Raw genomic sequence first — 21,784 nt, 5'->3', positions numbered from 1 at the left:
CTATCCGTAAATAAACAGATGAAATACATTTAAAAAAACTTTTATGCTCTATTTACATTTATAGAATATACAACAAGAATGTCATAGGTAGCCATTGAGGTTATAATGAGTGCTGATGACTTTGTTCAAGTAGGTTTTGTGACACAACTGAAGCAATTTAATAAATGTTTTAATCTCTCTTGACCCCCCCCCCCCATTATTTGCATAAATTTGAGCCATCTAATATTTGCACATATTTTGAGTAAAATATGTTGGTCTGTTATAGCTGGATACAGGACACTAAAAAAGAAAAGCAGATTAAAAGTAGGGCTGAGTCCTTTTTTTACATTTCTCTTTTTCAAGTAAAAGTTATAACCTCAATCTTATGACATACATTTTTCTAATTAAAAGTTTTCTTTGTTATAAAATGAAATTGGAGGGATCGTTAGGTGTCGCTGATGAAAACCAGCCAAGTCTTCTCTACCTATGACAAATTATTCTGCAAATAGCTCTTGTTTGGTGTCATTCATTGGATTTGGATGCCTGGAAATTCAAGAAACAAGATCATGACAGTTAAACTATTTGTTCTTTTAGCAAACAGGAGCTTCAGTAATGTACGAAAAACACACACAACCACAACAGACCTGCGGTCTGGATTTTCAGATTCTTAAAATGCAAAATCTCAAGATCACTTTAGCTACACATCCTCTCTCTGGCTTTATTTGGTAGAAACCACAACAGCAGAGACGATTGAGGCCTATTTCCCATCTGAGGGAGGTTGTGTGTGTGAATGTTTAAAGACGCAAAATAATAAATTAGCAAACTTAATAATAATATCAGAGAATATTCTGCAAAAAAATAAAACACACAAGTAGCCTATATTATAATATCATTGGCTTTTTATTGGTACATTTTGGCTTCACACTACAATATGAGACAGCCAAAAGATAATTATGAGGTGATGACAGCAATAGAGTTGTGGTTTGGCTGCAAATAAAAATAAAAGTATGAGCATAAGCTAAAGTTTATTTAAATTAAATGAGTTTCCACAGTGGTAAGACTTGCATTATGATTGTTTTTTACTGACTCATGAAGTGACAGATTTGCTGTATGTTCCCTCTTATATCCTTGTTTTTTTTCAGGTTTGTCTTGACACAAGAGTGTTTGTTTGATTTAAAAGGCAAACAGGTTTACTTGAACTGCAACTGGAATCAAATCATGTAGACTGTAAAAACAGGCATGACTGACAATATTTTAAAAATGTTTTTAATGAAGTCTAAAAAGGAAAAGTGACATACATTCACTCCATTATGAAACATCAGGTTTTCCCATAATTATGCATTGCAACAATAATTCCAGCATAAAGAAACTTTTTTTTGTTCTTAAAGTAGGTGAAAGGAAAAGCCTTAATGAGAACACATGTAAATAGTAACATTTAAGTATACTTTATTAAAACAACATGCCAACAAATGCAACAATGACAGTAGTAGGAGAACAATTCACAGCTGAATGAAAGCCCATAGAGCCCATAATAAAACAATTAACCGTTTTTTATTTTATTTTAACGTTTCAACAGTCTTTACCATCATTTAAAAATAGAATTTTATTCAAAATCTGTTTCAAAAGAGGTCTAATGTTGATCTGCAGAACAACATAAACTAGGTTCACAAATGTATAAGACTACAAAATACCATCCAAGGCTGCCTGTTCTGTGGCGTCCTCTGGGGGTCTGCGGACTGCATTCCAGCTGATGCTACAGATAATTTGTTTTAAACGATAATTTAGGTTTTACAAACATATAAAATGCTTAAAATACAGATGTTGGGACAGCAGTGAATTGACTGTGAGAGAGCTCTTTTTGAGCTTACAACCTAACAAAAGCCTCCGACTGTACCTTTAACACTTTAGCATTGTGGCACTAAATGGTTCGAAGCTCATTGTTTGTGCTTTTTTTTCTCCATGAACCGCGTCCTCGTTTTGTGGCCTTGTTCTTTCTCGTTGACTCAGCTTTTCCTTCCGTTGCCTCCAATCTTCAGATTTGAGGTCTGGCAGAGTTCGATTCTTGAGTTTGTGTAATTTTTCATTTTTGCGCCATCAAAGTCGTCCAGTCAGGAAAGCTGTCGATCTCTCCTGTTTCGATTAGCCGCTGGTCTCCGTGCGTCAGAGTCAGCTTGTAGCGTAGCCTAACTTTACGCTGAGAGAACAAAAAGAGGGTATGTCTTAAAGGAATATTTTAACACTTACAAGACATGCTCAAAAGTAAAAGAACAACATTGCCAAAAAAAATAGGGGGTACAGTGCTATGACAGTAAATAAAGAGGAAAGTGTTTACTCTGATCATGTATACATATTTTTTTTTAAAAAATTGTTTAACAAGCCGACACACTCCAGTTAAAATGGCAGGTTTTTGTGAGACAAAAATCAGCTCAGCTTTTTCTACCTTAAATGTACATATATCCCTCACAATTCAACAGAAAACAAACGCGTTAACTTTATCGCATAACCGTGTATGTCCTTAAAGTCATACTTCCGATTCAAGTCAAGCATCCAGACTTCTTGAGTACAGAATAACATCAGCTGCAGAGAATCTGATTAACCGCAAATACATTTCTGCTGGTAGGAGTCTCATAGAAGTGTAAAAGTGCTTTGGCAAAGTTTAAGTGTAGGTTTTTTCCCCTCACTCATATACTAAGGGTCAGATTAAAATAACACCAATGTGTAAATGCTTTTATACTCACACTTTCAGGATTAGCTAACAGCAGAACTTGTGAGACTGCAGGTGGAGGAAGTAGAGGGTTGTAAGGAGGAAGCTCTGTCCGGGAGGCTGGCTGAAGTTTCACCAGCATGCTCTGAAATGGAGTTAAGGAATAGAATATGAATACCTCAAATATGAGGACGAAACTGTTAAAGGCAGATTTATAAAACGTTGGAGGCAGTCTTTAGACTTTTGCTGCTTATTTTGTTCATACCCTATGTCTGACAGAGTAAATTGTGCAGTGTGTGCTTTAGAAATAGGGATTGGGACAAGTGTGAGAAAAGAGAAGTGTCAGGTCTAAAAACTACCGACAGCAGGGCCAGGATTTAGAAGTCTAAGGCCCGACATTGTGAGCAAACATTAGACCCTGTCAGAAAGAGCATATACTGTAGAAGCAGCCAGTGGCTATGGATAATGTGACAAGGCCGGCAAAAAAGACGGAGGGGTGGGACGGAGGACACCAGAAGTCACTCCGGAGTCCTCTGGAGGTGTCGCAGATTCCCTGACAAAACTTTGAGGAAGTAGGACGCTGCCAGACATCAGCTCTGCGTCAACAGACAGCTTAAGCGCTGAACTCTGCAGCAGCCGGGTTATACTGGAGGTTCCCGGACAAGAATCAAAGTCACCTGTTTTAAAAACCTCTGTATCACAATGTGGTAGCTTTAAGTTTTTACTGATTAATCTAAAAGGGGGAAATAAATATGGTCTATGTGGCACGATGTCAGTAAAATAAGTCAATACTATGCGCTTCTCTTCTTTCCTGAAGACAATTACCTGACCTGCATTGAAGGGGCTTCTTAAGTTCTGAGTCGGAAATATCCGTTTGTTGATTTCAGTCTGAAGCATAACGCTAACAGGAGTGTTAAAGTTACTGATACAGCCGGAAAGGTCACAGTAGTCACTGACCTGGCCCTGCCATTAGCTCACTGTTGGGTCGTTGTTGCCAGTTGTGAATACTGTCATTGTCTTCATTACAGTTTATAAGCCTAACACTCCTGAGCCACAATAAGAAATGAAGAAACCTCTTGGATGAGAGTTGAATAATCTTCAGAAAAACAAGAGGAGAGGTCCTCTGGCCTTCTATTTGACCACATAGGGTAGCCATGTCCTGGATTATTGAGAGTCTATACCAAAGTAAAAAAGATCCTAAAATATTCAATTTAAAGCTGGTTCTCTGTTAAGTCATGAGCCTACACAACACTGGATAAACCCCTTACCTTTTATGCCTGGATTTTCCCCAGGTCCGAGTGAAGCATGTAAATCAGTAAAACTTTATTTGTATAGAAGCTTTCGCAAATAAAAATCACAAAGTGCCTCACAAAACACCCTTTTCTTACCTTGGGAACAGCGACTTGAAACATGAAATCCTTCAGACTGAGTGCAGATGTGTTGACTGTGGACAAGACGGCCACCGCCACACCTGGATGACCTGACGGGCAGTCTCGGGCAAAATGGAGAGACACGTGGATTCCAGCCTGGTTGTACAATGTGATTGGCTTCAGCTGACCTAAAACACAAGAGAAAATAATAATGATTCAGAGACAGCTATGATGTAAATTACCTTCTTTAAATTCTAATGTTGTAGTGTTTTTTTTTTTTTATCTTTTCAATTTTGTGTTTAATAAATAGTCATATAGTACAATTTGTCATGTGTGTTTCTATTCTGGAGGCTAGATATATAATTTTAAAGCCTGGTAAAGACCGGACCAATTATATACTCGAAAGAACCCTAAGATTTTTAGAGGGTGTTTTTTCTTTTTACTGTAATCTGAGTTTTTTCCCTGCAGCAAAGTGCTAATTGTAAACAGGAGGTAACTGGGATTGAGGAGACATACTGGGTCTGATGGTTTCTAGAGGAACAAAGATGTTCTTCAGCGACGGAGGGGGGTGGCCTGTCTCCTGCAGTATCAACGAGGACCCGGAGTCTTTATTTGGTTGTTTATGTGACCCTGATCCTGGGACCTGCTTAGTTGGAGAGTGTGACCTGAAAGAACAAGAAATAAAAGTACTTCAGCCAAATGAATTCAAATAAAATGAAAGCCCAACATGTTATAGTTGGAATAACAATCCCTTATTTTGGTTTATAAAGTGGACATTTTTGTTTTTGAGTGTTATTTGTTGTGTAAATCTATGATAATCTCTACATATGAATGCTATCAAACTGAACGTGAGGCACTTTTCAAGCTCCAGCTATGTAAAAGGGTCAAAGTTAGGACCTAAATCCAACTGAAAAGCTGTGGTAGAACTTAAAAAAAAACACTCAAGACATTCTCCATCCAACCTCAGTGAGCTTCAGTTATTTTGCAAAAGCAAAAATGGAAAAAAAAAGGTGTAAAGCTGGTGGAGACATACCCATGAAGACTTGCACTTGTTTCTGCCCAGAAAAGATGTTCTACAAAGTGCTGACTCAGGCAAAAACCACGGAGCCTTTTCTTTCCACTTTACAATTATGCACTACTCTGTTACTTCATGAGGTAAAACCCCAAGAAAATACATTGAGGTTTGTGGTTGGAACCACCATACAAGGTCAAAACGTGAAAAGTTTCAAGATGTGTTAATATCTTTTCAAGGTCCTGCAACTAAAGCATTTATTTAATTTATACTTGATGTTTTTAAACAGACCTGAGGACCCATGAACATTTATATAGGAACCATGACTCGTTGGTTTATTTAATGGGAAAAGGTTTCTGGTAAGGAGATTTTTGAAAAACAGAGAGCGGACAAGAGCAGTATAGGTTACTAAAAGGCGTTAAGTAGAGTAGCATATCAGAAAAATAATAAGTTGCAGTATTACAGATGAATATTGGAAACGTGTCAATCATTCCTTTGAGATTGGAATGTTTTACACATTTACATTAGGATGAGAATTGCAATTTATTATATTGTCCATCTCTAGCGTTAATTAATTAGTTTGTTGAGTCACCACTGAACTTTTTGACAGCATATGTCATAAATGTGTCGTGTCCTCAGAGGAAAAGACCATCAGTTGAGAATGAAATGTAATTTCTCCCTTTTTAGCCGTTTTCAAATATTTGACATTATTACATCCTAAAAAATAAAGTCTGGGTCTTTCTATCACATGAATGAGACACATTTTTTTCAAGGTTTGACCTGCATTTAGCTCCGTCTATCTATTGATCAACTCTGACCAGCTTCTTATCCCTGCTGAAGAGATCAATTCCCACAGCATCATGCTGCCACCACTGTGTTTCACAGTGGCAATGGTGTGTTTAGAGTTTAGCATGCTACTTTTCCACCATAAAATTTACTTTCGGTGTCGTTATATCAGAGCGCCTTCTTCCCCGGGGCTGCTGTGTCCCCTACAAGGCTGGTAGGGACCTATAAACAGGACTTATTAGGGTTTCTAATAGGGTAAACTATGATGACAGTAAATCTTTCCTTACCAGACATCTGGTGAATTTTTGCTTTCTCCACATCCGCGGGCCGTCAGTAAAATTTCTCTCCCTCCATTCTGGTGACCGTTAGTCATCTGACAGCCTTTGTCAATCTAAAAAAGAAAATATTTTTCTTATATCAATCTCTCATGAATTTAAATGTTTAAAAATGTACCTTTTCTATTGAAAAGTCACCTGCATTAGTTCCTCGTAATATGACTTTGGATTCTGCTGGATTTGTTTTGTGACTAAATCATCAAACTCTGTAATCACACAACATCACTATGAGAAGGGAATCACTTTATTAACAAATAGATATATTTCAATAAAGGCTTCAAATGAAATCTCACCAAAGTCCGGCTCTGGTGCTGCAAAAAAGGTGCTCTCCAAACAAGAAGAGAAGACGGGTGAAGAAGATTCAAATGAAGGTGGCAAATCGGCTTTCCTTTGGATCTCTGGCGAGTCGAGAGCTGACAGATCGATGAGGTGGTAGCTCTTAATCTCTCGGCGGTTAGTCGGATCTGAATAAATATTGAAACAAAGCCTGTAAAAATGCAACAAAGACACCCAAACGTGCGAGAGACAAAAGGCACCAAATCAGGCTTACACATATTTTTGCTTGTTACTTCTTCGCTTTTACTTCTTGATCTTCCCAGGTTACATGTTCCCTTTGCCACCAGGTCTTTATAGGCCTTCACTGTCAGCGTCAGCTCATCGTTTGCTGCCAGGATTTGTGCTAGAGCCGCATCGTCGTCCGTCGTGTCGCTGGCCAACCTGAACAGGCTGGGCCGCAGTCGGTCACAGCGTTCGTAGAGCTCCTACATTTATAACACAAAGATATAATGTTATAGGCGCAGTGTTAAAAAAAAAATTATAGTAGACAAAGACACTAATGCAGGAAACACACTTAAATTCCTTTGACGATACACAAATGTTGTCATTAATAACCAAATCATGCTGGGAAACAACCAGCTGACATTTGTTTTTCTGAAATTAGCTGAGTCTTGCAGAGTTTTCTGCTGCTCATTGAAAACAAGGTAAAAAAAAGAGATTTGACTACGCAATAAGAAACAGGGTCTAGGAAAATTTGAGCCTTTTGAAAGCCAAAATTGATTATCACACCAGGCATCACTTAGAGACAATTTACAGATGGAGACAAATCTGTAAAAAGGCATGAAAATGTCTTAACGGACATTAGTTGTGTTTGATATTGTTACAAAAATAAATATTTTCCCTTACAGAAAAAAGCCAAATTAAAAGATGGCAAACATTTTCAGAGGATTCTCCTGCAATCACGTCTTAATTTATCTTAAAGAATTTTTACACATCTTTACCAGCCAATAAATGGATGGATGGATGGATGGATGGATGGATGGATGGATGGATGGATGGATGGATTGATGGATGGATGGATGGATAGATGGATGGATGGATGGATGGATGGATTGATGGATGGATGGATGAAATCATTCACATATTTATTGTTCAGTAATCAAGCCTGTTGGGTTCAGCCTAAAGAGGGAAGTTCCCTGCATCAAACAGTAGCTTGATTTCCTATGGAAACTGTTAATATTCTAGGACCCGCTGCAGAAATAACTAAGCTGTTAAAGAGAGATCTACTTTTTCCATGAGTAGAAAATGCAAGTTTGGGTCTAAAACAAAACAGTTCATCTTTAGGTGAAGACACTAAAGCAGAAACACCACTTAGAGGATGTCCTTACATCAACCCCCACCAATTAAAGGAGGGTTAGAGACAAATGACTTTTTAAAACAATTCACCTCAAGAAATAAAGAAAAGTATAGAGAGGCATAAATTGAGGGTTAAATCTTTTGGAAAAGTGTGAAGAGAGAGAAATGTCTGTGTGGGACGAACACTACCATCTACTGTAAACAGTAATATTGCTGTCCACAGAGGCCATGTGGTTTTAAAAGCATCTAAAGACAGTTACAAGGTCAGCTTTCTATCACCTGAAGAACACTTCTAGGATTAAAGGACTAATGTCTCAGCAGGATCTGAAAAAACTAATCCATGCGTTTATTTATAGTTGAATTGATTACTGCAACGGTGTTTTCACAGGTCTGCCTAAAAAGTGGATCAGACAGCTGCAGCTGATCCAGAACGCTGCTGCCCGCGTCCTCACTAAGACTAAGAAAGTAGAGCACATAACCCCAGTTCTAAAGTCCTTACACTGCCTCCCTGTATCTCACAGAATAGACTTTAAAATACTTCTGTTAGTCTACAAATCCCTGAATAGCTTAGCACCTAAATACATCACAGACTTGTTATCAGTGTATCAACCCTTCAGACCACTAAGGTCTTCTGACTTCAGCCTGCTCTGCATACCTAGAACCAGAACTAAACACGGAGAAGCAGCATTTAGTTCCTATGCTCCACTTATCTGGAACAAACTTCCAGAAAACTGTAAAAGTGCGGAAAGCCTGAGTTCTTTTAAATCAAGATTAAAAAGACATCTGTTTAAATTGTGCTATATAAACAAATTTGCCTTGCCTTTAAAACCTGTAAAAAGAAAAAAAAAAAAACCTTCACACTCATCCAAAAATATAAATAGTAAGGGTCACTATGAATTTCTGGCAGATCTTTCTGCTGTGGGGAGGCCGGCTTTAACGGTGCAACCTGAAAAATCCCAGGAACGGGACAGAAGAAGAAAAATATGGAGGAAGGAAGGAAAAATTAAGGAAAAAGAGAAGTAGGACACAAGGAAGAAAATAATGGAAGGATGGAAGGACATAAGAAAGAAAGAAAGAAAGAAAGAAAGAAAGAAAGAAAGAAAGAAAGAAAGAAAGAAAGAAAGAAAGAAAGATTGGAGGTAGGACATTAGGAAGAAAGGAAGTAACAAAGGAAAAATATATGAAGAACTGATAAGAACAAATAAATAAAGGACATAAGATAATAATAACTCCACAGAGGGAAAACTTGTCTGCGTTTAACTCCTCCCTTACGGAGCAGTGAGCTGCTACTGAGTGGCACACACAACTAAGCCAGCATTTTCCACAAGATAGGCGGGAATTAGTGAGGACAGAAGGACACAGTTTAGCCAATGGAAATAAATAATAGTCTGGAAATACAAATATTTGTTATATTAAACATTAAGATCTGATTCCATGTTTTTCCAGACAGGGTAGAAACCTTGAAGATTTTAGAGACAGAGTTTCCTCCGCAGTCACCAGACCTTAATCCTTCTGAATATTTACGGTCATCAGAAAAACGAGAGAGCCAAAACATTCCTGAAACCACAAGATGTTGGAACACTGACAAATCACACAGTGATATCATGAGATTGCCGTGATATATTGTGCTCTGGCTACATGTTTATATGAAAAGCAAACATGAGTCCTCAGCAGGGGAATTTTATTTGAGCAAGGGAAGTAAGACTTCATATCCAAAGAACCAAATTTGATTTGTAGTCAACATAAAAAGTCTGGAAAAACTAGGAATGAGTAAATCAACTTCATTATATTTCCTTACAACATACAAACAACTGGTCTACAACTGTTTGCTTGTGACCCTGAGCTGCTCAAATTTGGATTGTATTGAGTATTCTGATTTTATAAGAACATTTAAGATAAATTTGATCAACTTAATTGCTTTTAATGCCACAACAAATTCACTTTCTTCTTTCCTTAATAAATAAAACGCATCGACTGAACATGGCCTGCAACAAAACATCATTACAGAAGAACAGCAATCTAATCTCTGCGTTCAATGAGCGGTCCAAAATTAGGGCCTCATTTGAATTTGTTTTGTATTATCCACATACCATTCAGTTTTTCCCCTAAATTTGGTTTTTAACTTTCCAAATTACATGTTTTTTTTTTAAATTAAACACATTGTTTAATTAAAGTACCAAATCATATATTTATTCCCTAAAACACCCACAGTTAAATGGAAGAATAGCGCCAACTTATTTCAATTAATCCAATGTTTTTTTTACAGATCTTAAAAATCTTACTGTCAGCTATCCGTGTTTTTATGTAATTAAAAATGTCGCATATGCTTCTTATTAATGTAAAAAAAAGAAAATAGAAACATGGCTAATCTAAATGCAAACATGCAAAATAAAATAAAAACTCTTTAGATACAAAGTAAATTTAATCGCCATCTCATCAGTATTCATGGTCGGCACCAACGTTGTTATTGGATACTGCTGCACCCCCAAAGTTTTCTCTGCTCCGAGGCGAGATTTACCGTGTTTTAGAATCCTGCTGTAAAGATTTAACATGTTACCTAAACCCAGCACAGTTTCAATCAACTATTTCTAAATAACCACCTGACTAATTACAAGTGGCTACAAAAAGTCTTCAGTAAGCAAGCATCCCACTCTGCTGAGGATCTGCACGCGAGGTGACATTTACAGAAATAGTAGACAAAAAAAAATAAAAAAATTACGTCGGTTTGCAACTATGAACTCCTGCTGATTGGATCCTCTTTTAGCTGTAGCGAGGCTGCAGTTTATTAAAACTCTGCCCACCGCAACCACAGAGTCCAGATTGTGATTAGAAATAGTGAAATGCGAATAATCCAGCATTAATCTCAAACTGTTTCATAGCAGCTGTGGCCTAAAAGGTGTGAGCAGCAACGCTAAACAGTTTGAAACTTACAAAATGAGTTGTTCTTCTGTTTCTTTAACTAGGCGCTTTGTTTCGAAGCTTATGGTTATTAATTAGGAGTGTTGCATTTCTCTCCTACACGACTGTTGCTTGAGCCTCAGCTATAGGCTGGTTCACACGGCAGGATTTTAAAATAGTCGGGCGCTTCTCAAAGCCTGAGAGACGCCACATGAAACGATAACAAATCTAAGGCTACGTTCACACTGCAGCCTGAAGTGACCCAATTCCGATTTTTTTGCCCATATGCGACCTGTATCTGATCTTTTTATGACAGTCTGAACGACCTGTACGTCACTGATACTCGACAAACGTCACTATTCTGCGTCCTGCTATGCAGAAGTGGGAAGAAAGACGACACCCATAGCGGACTACAATGAGAAGAGCAGTCAATGGAGGGAAAGCTCCGGTTAGAAAATAAATTAATGACCGCAAAATGCGCGGCAGCATTATAATCCATCTTTACTTCCAGAAACACTGAGGACGCTTGCTACGTGTGACGTCATCGTGTCCTCCAGTGCGCATGTGGGACACTTAGGTTGAACGCGTTTAGTACACAGAGGAGATCACATACAAGACGCATATATTTGGAAATGTGAACGGACACGCAAAAAAATCCAATTTCACAAAAAAAATCGGAATTGAGCATTAAGACCTGCAGTGTGAACGTAGCCTTAGATAAAAGAGGTTTTCTGGTACAGTGCGTGGAGTCGGGGGGGGGACGGCGAACACAACACACCACACACGAACAGATTTCACTCAGGATCCAATCCTGAATAACGGCGATAGTTTCTGGACTGATTTCAACGGAGAAAAAAAAACATGAAAAGAAAAAATTTCGGTTAAAGCGGGACTACTTTTGCTGCACTATTATAAAGAGGTGAGTTGGTTTATTTATTTTTTTTCTCAAGGTTCCCTCACTGCGCTTTCTTATTGGCTAGACGTCACATTCAAGAGGCTGTCTGTTCGTTTGTCCTCGAGGAACACCACACATGCTAGGATATAGGGCTGGACGATAATTCAATAACAATATATATCGATCGATAATCGCATATCAATGATAGAACAAAAGGGTTCAATAAAAAGTTCAACAGAATAAAAGTTTTCCTTAAGCATTCAAGCCTATCATATAGGTTAATACTACAGTCATTACATCCTCCCAACCAATCACAAACACAGAACCAGGAAACGCTCCGTCAACAAGCTCCGCCCCCTTCAGAGAGTTCAGAGAGCACGCGTTCTTTTTTCTTTTTTTAAAAAACGTGTAGTTTTTGTAAAAACTTGGTTGAATAAAGGGTTGATTTTGAATTCAGTGATTGTGTGTTCTATATCTAACAATAGGTCTCTAAGCAACACCATAAAATGGCCAGGGCTGCACTTAAAATATATGTTTTGAATTTGTTGATAATTATCGATATCGATCAAAATGACTTATATTTTATCAATGTTTTTTTTGCTATATCGTCTAGCCCTACTAGGATATCGGCAAGACAATCCAACATGTTGAATTTCCCTGATTTGAGGTCTGAGCGGTCCTGACGATCACTCTTAACACACCACACACGGCAGGAATATCTCTTTAGATTATTTTAAGAGAAACGCCGGGATCTGCGCCTCTTAGAAGGAGAAGTTTGGGGCAAAAACCGGGCTAAAAATCTAAGTTTTAGAGATAACACCTCCTCAGTGTGATGTCCAGCGTACCTTAACATCATCGCCGGGCTCTAATGCAGCCCCAGTAACCGTGTGCTGCTCCAGCAGTTCTCTGAGCTGCTTGGTGCTGCTTTCCACCTCCTGTAGAGTTGTCTCACGCTTTGCCACTTTCTCAGCCTTTTCCTGCTCCTAAGGAACACACAAACCCGTAATGATCAGGTCATACAATCGTTAAAAGTGTGCATACAAAAAAGCTAACCAGTACCACCACCATATTGCTCACCTCTTTGATGGTGCTTTTAATGAGCCTGTTGGCAGTTTCCAGGTCTTCTGGACGGCCACTCTTCAATAATCTCGCTAAGAGCTGATGAGGAACAGATAATTTAGCTACTTGAAAATTTAAATGGGCATTCATTTACAGTCACAAACATTCACCTTGGCCTTTTCCTCCTGATCAAAAACCGACTCTGTGGTTCTTTGCGGGGGAGGAGGCATGATGAGTGTGTCTGGTAGTTTTGGATCTGTCTTTACAATACCTGAAATCAGAAGGAAAATAGCTTCTATTATTTGTGAGAGAAAGACACAACAGTCAGGAAAAAAAGACTTGCTAACAGTTGCTAATCCCCACTTTTAAATAACGTCTTTTTTTTATTTATTTTTTTATTTCAAGCCAGCGATCCTACGGGCGGGTAAATCTAAAGATTGAATGTATGTTTGTGTTCTTCCGCACCTTGTTTCTTCAGCATGCTGTAGGCTTCCTGAATCTTTGGTTCATCTTTAAGCCAGAGGGTCCAGCCGTAGATGACCTCCGTCACCCTGTCTTTAACTTTCTGTGGAGTCCACGCGCCAAAATACTGTTTTAAAAAAAAAAAAAAAAAAATTTATTTGCAATTTGTTTCGATTCTCATTTCATTGACCTTTCAGATCAAGATATTTACTCATTATACACATAATTTTCCGCTGTGTTTTTTTGACCTTATGAAATGTATTTCTCTTTGAATGGACCCTTGTGTGTAAAGAAAATTTCCATTAATCTTTGTGGTAGTCAAAATAATTTTAATAAACATTGGGGTTTTGCTTTTGATGTTACTTTCTAGGGCTGGGTATCGTCTAGGATGAGCCGATTCGATACGATTCTCGATACAGCTCAGCTTGATTTGATTTGACTCCAATATCGATATTTATTACTTTCAAATTAATGCTCAGTCATTCAATCACAAAACCAGCCAAATATTATATTGTACATATAATATTTGTAATATATTGTAATATATAGAACACTGATATATTAACAGGGGGAAAAAGTGCATTTGGTTCAATGCATTCAACGTATCACAGAAATAAAAAAATGTACCCAAACTTCTGATTTAGAGCATAATTATGTAGCAGGAGACAAATAATAAATGATTTTCAAAAATTCTTTACAAATAAAAACTTGAAAGGTCTGCTAAGCACATGTATTCAGTCCCCTTTATACTGATCCCTCCTAATAAAATCAAGTAAAACTGCTTATCTTCAGATGTCCCCCAATTAGTAAACAGTGTCCACGTGTGTGGACTCAATATAGAAATGATTAGTTTAGACAGCCGACCAGCTGGAAGGTAAACTCTGCTCCACTCTCAAGGTCTTGCAGCCTTTTTTCCAGGATTGTTTTTCATTTGCCGTCATCCATTTTCCCCATCAACTCTGACCAGCTTCACAGTGCTGACTGGACAAAAGAATCCCCACAGGATAATACAGCCATAGCTACGTTTAATTGTGAGGATTTTATGTTCAGGCTGATAAGAGTTAGGTTTCTGTTACAAATTGACATGATTTCTGGCGGTTTTCTTCATACAATGGCTTTCTTTATGCCACTTCTCTATAAAAGACAGATTTGTGGAGGGCATGACTATAAGTCATCTTTTCAACAAATTGTTTATTTCTGTTCTCTGACAAACTGCTGAGGACTTTACAGCACAGTTGTATTTACAATTAGGTAAAATCACACACATTTGAACTCTGTTTATTATATGACCTCTGAACGCAGTTTATTTTACAGGCTTTTATTTAAGGGTCTCATATTAAAGGGAACTGAATACTCCTCTTCAATTTTGCTTTGTGTTAGTCTATCACAAGTTTGTGGATTTAATTGGACAAAATGTAAAGAAAGTGAAAGGGGTATGAATCCTTTTGCAAGGGACCAAATGTCATCTTACAATGTTTGGTTTTCACTAGGATTTTGCACTCATAAAAGACCATATGAAGAAAAGAAAGTGTTATAATAATTAGAATGTCGTGTTAAAATAGAGATTATACCATTTTTCAACAGGTGCATTATGGGTAAACAAAAGAATCTAAAGCAAAACTCTTTTGCTTAATTTGGCCAAATATGGGAATTAAAAGCCACTCGCAGTTAGTTGCACTTTTAACGCAGCCAAAAGGATGCATCAGTGAAAATGTATTTTTAAAACCTTTCAGCAGTTCCTGGTGTTGCATCTGATAAATTAGCAAAAGAACTATGTAAAGAAAATTCTGAAACTGGACTAAGTTGTTTCTATATCAAATTATAGGGGGTTCAAGAAAGAAATTAGGATTTGTGGTATGAATTATAACCGGTTTCAAGAAACTGAAAGTTAAGTCAGTGGTAAGCGGTACCTTTGGCGTTAAGACTTTAATAAGCTCATTTAGAAAGCGAAACTTTGCAGCCTCACTGTGAAACCTCTTCCCGCAGTTGTTCATACATGCCTCGAGAACCTGGAAAACACCCAGAAAAAAAAGAAAAAAAAAAGTGAAACGGAGGGAAAAAAAATGACACGAGAGAAAAGAATCTTCTTCTCCCCCTTCGTCGGTAACTTGTGGTTAACCACCCCTTACATGTCAGATGATATGAAGCAGATGACCCATGAAATGTTGCATTTCATGCCAACTGTGTCAAGACTTCACAGTGGATTTAAATGCCAATTTTGCCCTTAATGTCCATCATATTCATGTGGTTAAACTGTTGTTACACATATTACTCACAAGACCACCCTCCCCTCCAGTTAACACAAAGACAACTGTCCTATCAGTCAAGGGAAGACAATGTTCAAAGTACCATTATAAATGCAACTCGACCTTTATGGTGGATTTTGTATTTTCATTCACAAAATGAACAAAACTGGACCGGTTTATTCAAAAGTAAAAAGGGAAACAATTCTAATTTAAAGGAAAGGGGGGAAAAAAGGCTTGAATCTGGTGACTTCCAAAAACACATTGTGTAGCATGCATTAAGTAGGTGTAAAACGTACAGATAGGCTCAAATATTTTCAAACCCTAAATAATTGTTTTTATTCAACATCAGATTGTAGCCGATAGGACACAGGCAACTCCATTTTTGGAAAATGTTTTGCTTTTCTTTTAATTTAAAAAAAAAAATTCTATGTCAAAAAGTATTAATGCCCTTCTTTATACCCAACTGAAAAGCATTTTTTTGGCATTAATACAATCACAAACATCTAAACATTGCTGATCAGCATTAGACCTGCTGCTCTGAGCCCCTAGTCTTTGAGGCTAGAACGCCTCCTTGCCATCACCCTAATCTTCAGACTCAAAATAAAGACACTAGCTGCAAACAATATTACTTCCAGCGAGAAGACACATGCTGCAAAAATTGAAAGATTGCTTGAAATCTGCCAGAAGTATGAATCATTTTAAGCCTAAATGTGTGTCAGGAGTTTAAATACTGACGGTGATGGCCTGCAGAGCCTCCTTCGCTTGAGGGGACTGGATCTTATGGGCAATAAGGCGAAGAGCTATCTGTGGCCTGAAAACAGAAAATATGGAATCACATTAGAATGAGCGAGTGGGTCATGTAGCAAAACCTTGTTTATATTTCGCTGTACGTGCAAAGAGAGCTGGAACACAGGACAGGTCTCTGAATTTTGCCTATTGAGAAGAGTGCCTGTTAGTTACACCACCTCGAAGTGGTGCAACCAACAGTAACTCAGAAAAACCCCCGTGAAGCAACGCTTTCCTCGGTGCTTTGGTGGCGTGAAAATAGCTACAAGAAGCAACCGGTTTGAACACTAAACTCTAGGCGATGGCTAAAACCAGCAGGGAGGAGAGCCTCACAAGCTTCCAGAAGTTTGAAAAAAAAAAAGTGCAATACAAAAAACTGGTAGGCTTACCCATCAGCCTCTTGGGTGACAAGCTTATAGAAAGCCTCAATGCAGTCCCATCTGTCTTCCTGGTTATTTGGATCTGTGGCATGATCTGGTACAATTGAACAGAAAAATAAATAAGTGAGTTAAATACAAAGACATGCAAAGACTTACTAAGGATAAAAGACAAACATGGATTTATTTTTAAGGCAAAGTTTCTTAGTTGGTATTCTATTTATCCATCCGTCTATTTTCTATACGTGGTTGTGAGTGCAGGGTCGCGTGGGGGGGTGGGGGGGTGGGGGTGGGGGTTTGTCTCCAGTGACCACTGGGTGAGAGGGAGGCCAGTCTATCACAGGCCAATTTATTACCACACTATTTATTTTCATTAGGTGGAAAAGACAGGGGGTGGGGGGTCATCATTACTTTTTAAACAAATTGAGAACCGTGCTTTTCTTGTTTAATATTCTAATTTACAGCGCCGGCGACGTATTTTATGGCTATTATTTCTGTGGCCGGTTCTCTCAGCTCACTGGAATGATTTTGTCAAAAAAATCTTTTGATGTTAATTTTGTAATGCATTGGATGAAATAATACAAAAATAAGTTCCAGTGTGTATTATCATTTTCTTAGTGAAACTATCTAAAAAAACGGCCAAACTGAAAGCAACCTGAAACAGGATTTATTCCATTAGTTGTTTCTTTTTTTTGTTTTTTTGTTAAATCAAAAAGTCATAAAAAAAGGCTTCAGAGGAAGTAAACGTATTCACCAATAATCAGGAAGTTGTATTTTTAGAGGGGAGAAAAAAACAGGAAGCATGTCTGCCGTTATTGACAAATTATCAACATATATCAACCATAGGTTTCCTGTTAGTGATTGTGTTGACGATGCTGCGCACACTGGATTGAACGAGAAAGAGCACAAGGAGAAGATCTGGCAGAATCAGTACAAATCTATAAAAGACCAAATGCCTATTTGAGTCATCGCTGTCAACATAAAAAAACAACATGATTTACATCAAATGCTCATATAACCAACACTAGGTGTATGTTATGGGAGCCGTAACCGCAGAGTAACGGAAGATGCAAGCTGTCATCTTAAGCCCAGAAGGGTACAAGAGAAACCACCCAGGAACCACCACAGCAGAGATCTTGAGCAGATAGACGTGGCACTCTCTGCAAATCAGCAAAACGAGTCTTCTGCTGCAGAGACATGAATCTGCTCCAAAGTCAAAAGCCTTCAAGCTCAACCAAAGATTGTGGCCGATAACGACAACAAAGCAGTTAAGAAATAAGAATGAAAAAAACAAAACAGCAAAGTTCAAAGTTACGGTCGAGCGGACGAAGATGGGGCTCAAAATATTAGATTCGTTTTGATTTATATAATGCGACTTTTTAGGTGCAAGACTTTGGATGGTATGAAACTTGCAAAATAGGGAATTTGGGGATCAAACCAGAAATAGGCTACTGTTTAAACAAGTATTACCCCATCATTCTGAGTATTTCTCAGGTTATCCAAAGGACAATGTGACATGAGCTCAATATCAAACCAGATTTCAGATTCCAGCAGTCAGAGCTAATTTACAACCTGCTGTCTTGGACTCCAATTAAGGAGAAGCTCTTTAGAAAAGATATCCATACTTGAACCACACAAGGGGCCCTATGGAGAGCAACCACAACATTTCTAAGTCATCAAATCAGCGGTATGCACGAATGCATTCAAACAAGCTTAATCACATGGGCAATACGATTTTGGAGATCTTTGAATCTAACTGCGCTGTTTTTACATGACGAGCTGAAGATGGCTGCTTACACTGGGCCTGGGTCTGCTGGAGGTGGTTAAAGGAGGGTTGTTCCTCTCCGCTTGTTGGCACATGCTTGCTTTAGTATTAAGGGATTGCTGCAGAGCTATGGACTAATAAACCGTCTACAGACTTGCTCAGTGGTAGGAGGGGTAGCTCCAAAGACAGTATCTCAATGCAATCGGCCGGCCTTTTCCTAGTTAGAAAAACGTTTTACCATATGGTACGATAAACTGAATTTTCCTGCACTCTGTTATTATATAGTTATATATTGGAAAGTGTGTGATGTAAATGTGATTCTATTGGATTGGAATGACTTGAGTACATGTTTTTGTACAATTGGATCTGCATTTGGGGGTCCCGAGGCGCCCAAGCAGGAGTGAATCAAATTAGGGTTGCACTGGTGCCTTGCAAGAAGGTGGGTTCAAACACCAGCCTGGGGTTTGTGTTCTCCCTGCGCATGCATGGGGTTCTCTCTGGGTACTCCGGCTTCCCCCCACTGTCCAAAAACATGACCGTTAGATATGAGTGTGAGTATGCTTAGGTTATTTTCCAGTGCCTCTCTGTGTTGCCCTATGATGAACCCCGCCTCTTGCGCAAAGACTGCTGGAGATAGGCACCAGCCCCCCTGCTGGCAACCCTGCACAGATAAACAGGTTTAGCGAAATAGATGAATGAATCAAACCAATCATGACTGCGCACTAACAGGTGTATGGTTTTAATCAGGATTTTTTTTTTTTACGTTATTGACAAAATGACTAATATATTACAATGTAATAACCAACAAGTGTTGAGGGTTGGCTCATAAAATGGGCTTAAAATGTATTCACTTACGTCAATACATCAAAGAGGCTTATGCACTGCAAAAAGGGAACTAAAAGTTTATAAATTTTCTTGGAATTAGTATATTTTTGCTTGATTTGAGCAGCTAAATAACACTATTTGCCAGTGGAATGAGTGTTTTAACACCTAAAATAAGTTAATTAGATACCCTGCACTTGAAATATGATGATGGAGATGAATTGTTCTTATTTTAAGTGCAAAAATCCTATTCCATTGGCAAACGGTCTTAGTTACCTGCTCAAATCAAGGAAATATACACTAATTTCAAGAAAGTTTTACTTACTTTTTGTTCCCTTTTGCAGTGTGATACAGACAAAAAAACTGTAAATCACAAAGTAGATCAATCAAAACAAATAAATGAAAGCAAGGGTCAGTCAAAAAGAGATGGCACAAGTGACCATCTCATTAAAAAACATCTCCATGGAGTTGGAGAGTTAGACATTCCACCTGATATTCCTGTTTTAGATTTTGTGTCCATTGCGCAATGGTCGGTGGGCATGGTTTAAGCCAGTTTAGGGGGATAGTTTTTCTTATTACCAACAAAAGCACATGTGAAATATTTGGACATTTTAAAGTGGTTTTAAGAGGACTCTGAAAGAACGCATTCAGGATCTCAAATAACTTCTGTGTGTTTAGTTACGGTAAATATGCTTTGCTTACTCTTGTGAGCTGTGTTTACCAGCCGTGCTTTGCACAAGAGCAGGAAGGTGCCGAAAACGCTTTTAGTTTAATTTCCTGTGACCAGATATGAAGCTAATAGTTTGATTTGTTAGTAAGATATTCAAAGATTCGGCTTCTCCGGATCAATAACTCGTCGGCGGATCATTTCTTCTACAAAAACCGACACCTCTCTGCAACCACAGCAAGCCAGACAGTGAGCTACAACTGTGGTTTCCTCAAAACGAGTCTCCCACCGCGCTGGGAGAATTGCACAGGACTCTATTGCAGAGTTGCTGGTCCGCAAATGCTTAGGGACCGTCTGCAAGTTGCAACACCAGAAAAATAATTATGGAGAAATATTCAACAGCGTCACTAAGGAGAGGTGGATTGTCATCAAATTAATTTTATGTGTATCTGATCTCACGTCTTTCATGCTACATTTATTGGATTGGAAAAATAATACATTAACAAAATTTGAGGAACTTTCCAAAGCCTTAAATGGGAAAAAATATTCATGAAGGTCCCTTTGGCTAGGTGTAGGATAGAAAAAAAACTCCATTAAAAATAACAGTTTGCTCTACAAATCAAATAGCTTTGGATAAAGTGCCTTCATTTTAATCAGGCTTTATCATTTAGATTAGTGATACCTACATTTTCACATTTTTATTATTAAAATAAGTATAAAATTAGCAATAAGTACACTATAAAACGCTGCAGTGCCACTAAACTATTATATTCTGGTTCATACTACAACTCTTAATTTGGGAAAATGTGCATAAGTCTATTTTTTATTATTTTTTTTTAGATTTTTTTTATCGTTTTATAAGCATAAAATTACCAATAACTACACTATGGATCATTGTAGTGCCATCAACGACTCCAAGCGCGGCGGAACACTCGTTATGAGGAAACTACGGTCATAGCTCACTGTCTGGCTTGCTGGTGTTGCAGAGAGGTGTCGGTTTTGTAGAGTTATTGATCGGGAAAAGCCAAATTTGTGAATATCTTCAACTAACTTTACTGAAGTCGCGCGCAGTGGCGCACCGACGAAAACCGCTCGAGCGCCTCTCGGGTACGCGCAGGAGCAGCAGACAGCAACTTCCTGTTCAAGCAAAAAAAAAAAAAAAAATTCGGACCAAAACTCTCTTTTCACACATCAAAACGAGACAAAGACAGCCGAACACGGACGTGCATTGATGCGCACAGAAAAAAATAAAAAGAAAACCTGCCACCGGGAGAGAAAAGCGCAAATGCTGCCGCAAGCTGACGGTTATTCGCGTGACATTCAACGGCGACCGATGGGTGGGAGGCGAGCGACGAGATGCAAGCGAGTTGCTGAAAACTAACTTTTTTTTTTGCCCATTTTACTTACTGAGCAACGATTCAAAAGTGTCCGGGCTGTCACCGCTCGCCATAGCCGCCGGGAGTCCCCCGTCCACCGGTCCGGAGCCAGCTGCTGACCTGAGAGCGTCCCTCTGAGGGTTGGAGCGGAGGTGTCAAACAGCCGCTTGTTTATGGTGACATGTGACGCTCACGCACCGCCAGTCACACTTTCTGACGCTAAATAACACCCTCCACCCCCCCCCCCCCCCCCTCACTGACAGAGAGCATGCTCGTCCTGATCTATTAAACTGTACCTGTTTTGTATAAATATATAGATATCTATATCTATCTATATAGATATAGATATAAGAAAAAACATAAAACATCTGGCTCGATTGCAGGTTTAAATGTCAATGTATCATTTGTATGTTTTCCTTAAGAATTAAAAGAAATAATACGCAAATTTAACACACGAAACACTTTATTGTCTCTAATCTCATTACAACATAATTACAAAAAAAAAAAAAAAAAAAAAAAAAAACATCTGGCTTGAAAATTAATACATGGCTAATTTGTTACAGATTTCCTTGACTTGCTCAGATCAGCCCCTGCTGATTAATGTCAGTAGTGG

General features: G+C 38.4%; 1 protein-coding gene across 1 annotated transcript; it reads right to left on the bottom strand.

Annotated features, from left to right (window-relative positions):
• Positions 1-1,231: 1,231 nt before the first annotated feature.
• On the bottom strand, positions 1,232-21,346 carry LOC105919338 (ADP-ribosylation factor-binding protein GGA3). The gene is made up of 16 exons (XM_036137406.1): positions 21,203-21,346; positions 16,554-16,638; positions 16,114-16,189; positions 15,043-15,141; positions 13,136-13,259; positions 12,841-12,941; positions 12,689-12,769; positions 12,457-12,594; positions 6,737-6,947; positions 6,480-6,650; positions 6,325-6,392; positions 6,139-6,242; positions 4,570-4,718; positions 4,072-4,241; positions 2,718-2,828; positions 1,232-2,173 (listed from the first exon to the last, which is right to left on the bottom strand). Exons 1-16 carry the CDS (start codon positions 21,243-21,245, stop codon positions 2,060-2,062), a joined length of 1,845 nt encoding a protein of 614 aa, XP_035993299.1. The 5' UTR covers positions 21,246-21,346; the 3' UTR covers positions 1,232-2,059.
• Positions 21,347-21,784: the final 438 nt, after the last annotated feature.

Source organism: Fundulus heteroclitus, chromosome 5 (assembly GCF_011125445.2).
Source record: "Fundulus heteroclitus isolate FHET01 chromosome 5, MU-UCD_Fhet_4.1, whole genome shotgun sequence".
Lineage (NCBI taxonomy): Eukaryota > Metazoa > Chordata > Actinopteri > Cyprinodontiformes > Fundulidae > Fundulus > Fundulus heteroclitus.
This window is presented reverse-complemented; position numbering and strand designations above follow the sequence as displayed.

Bases quoted from the DNA above. Each gene is read 5' to 3' on its own strand.
- LOC105919338 (XM_036137406.1), bottom strand. From the start codon at position 21,245: ATGGCGAGCGGTGACAGCCCGGACACTTTTGAATCGTTGCTCA. The intron at 16,639-21,202 runs GTAAGTAAAATG...CAATTGTACCAG, and splicing joins CACTTTTGAATCGTTGCTCA to ATCATGCCACAGATCCAAAT. The intron at 6,948-12,456 runs GTACGCTGGACA...TTATAAATGTAG, and splicing joins AGCCCGGCGATGATGTTAAG to GAGCTCTACGAACGCTGTGA.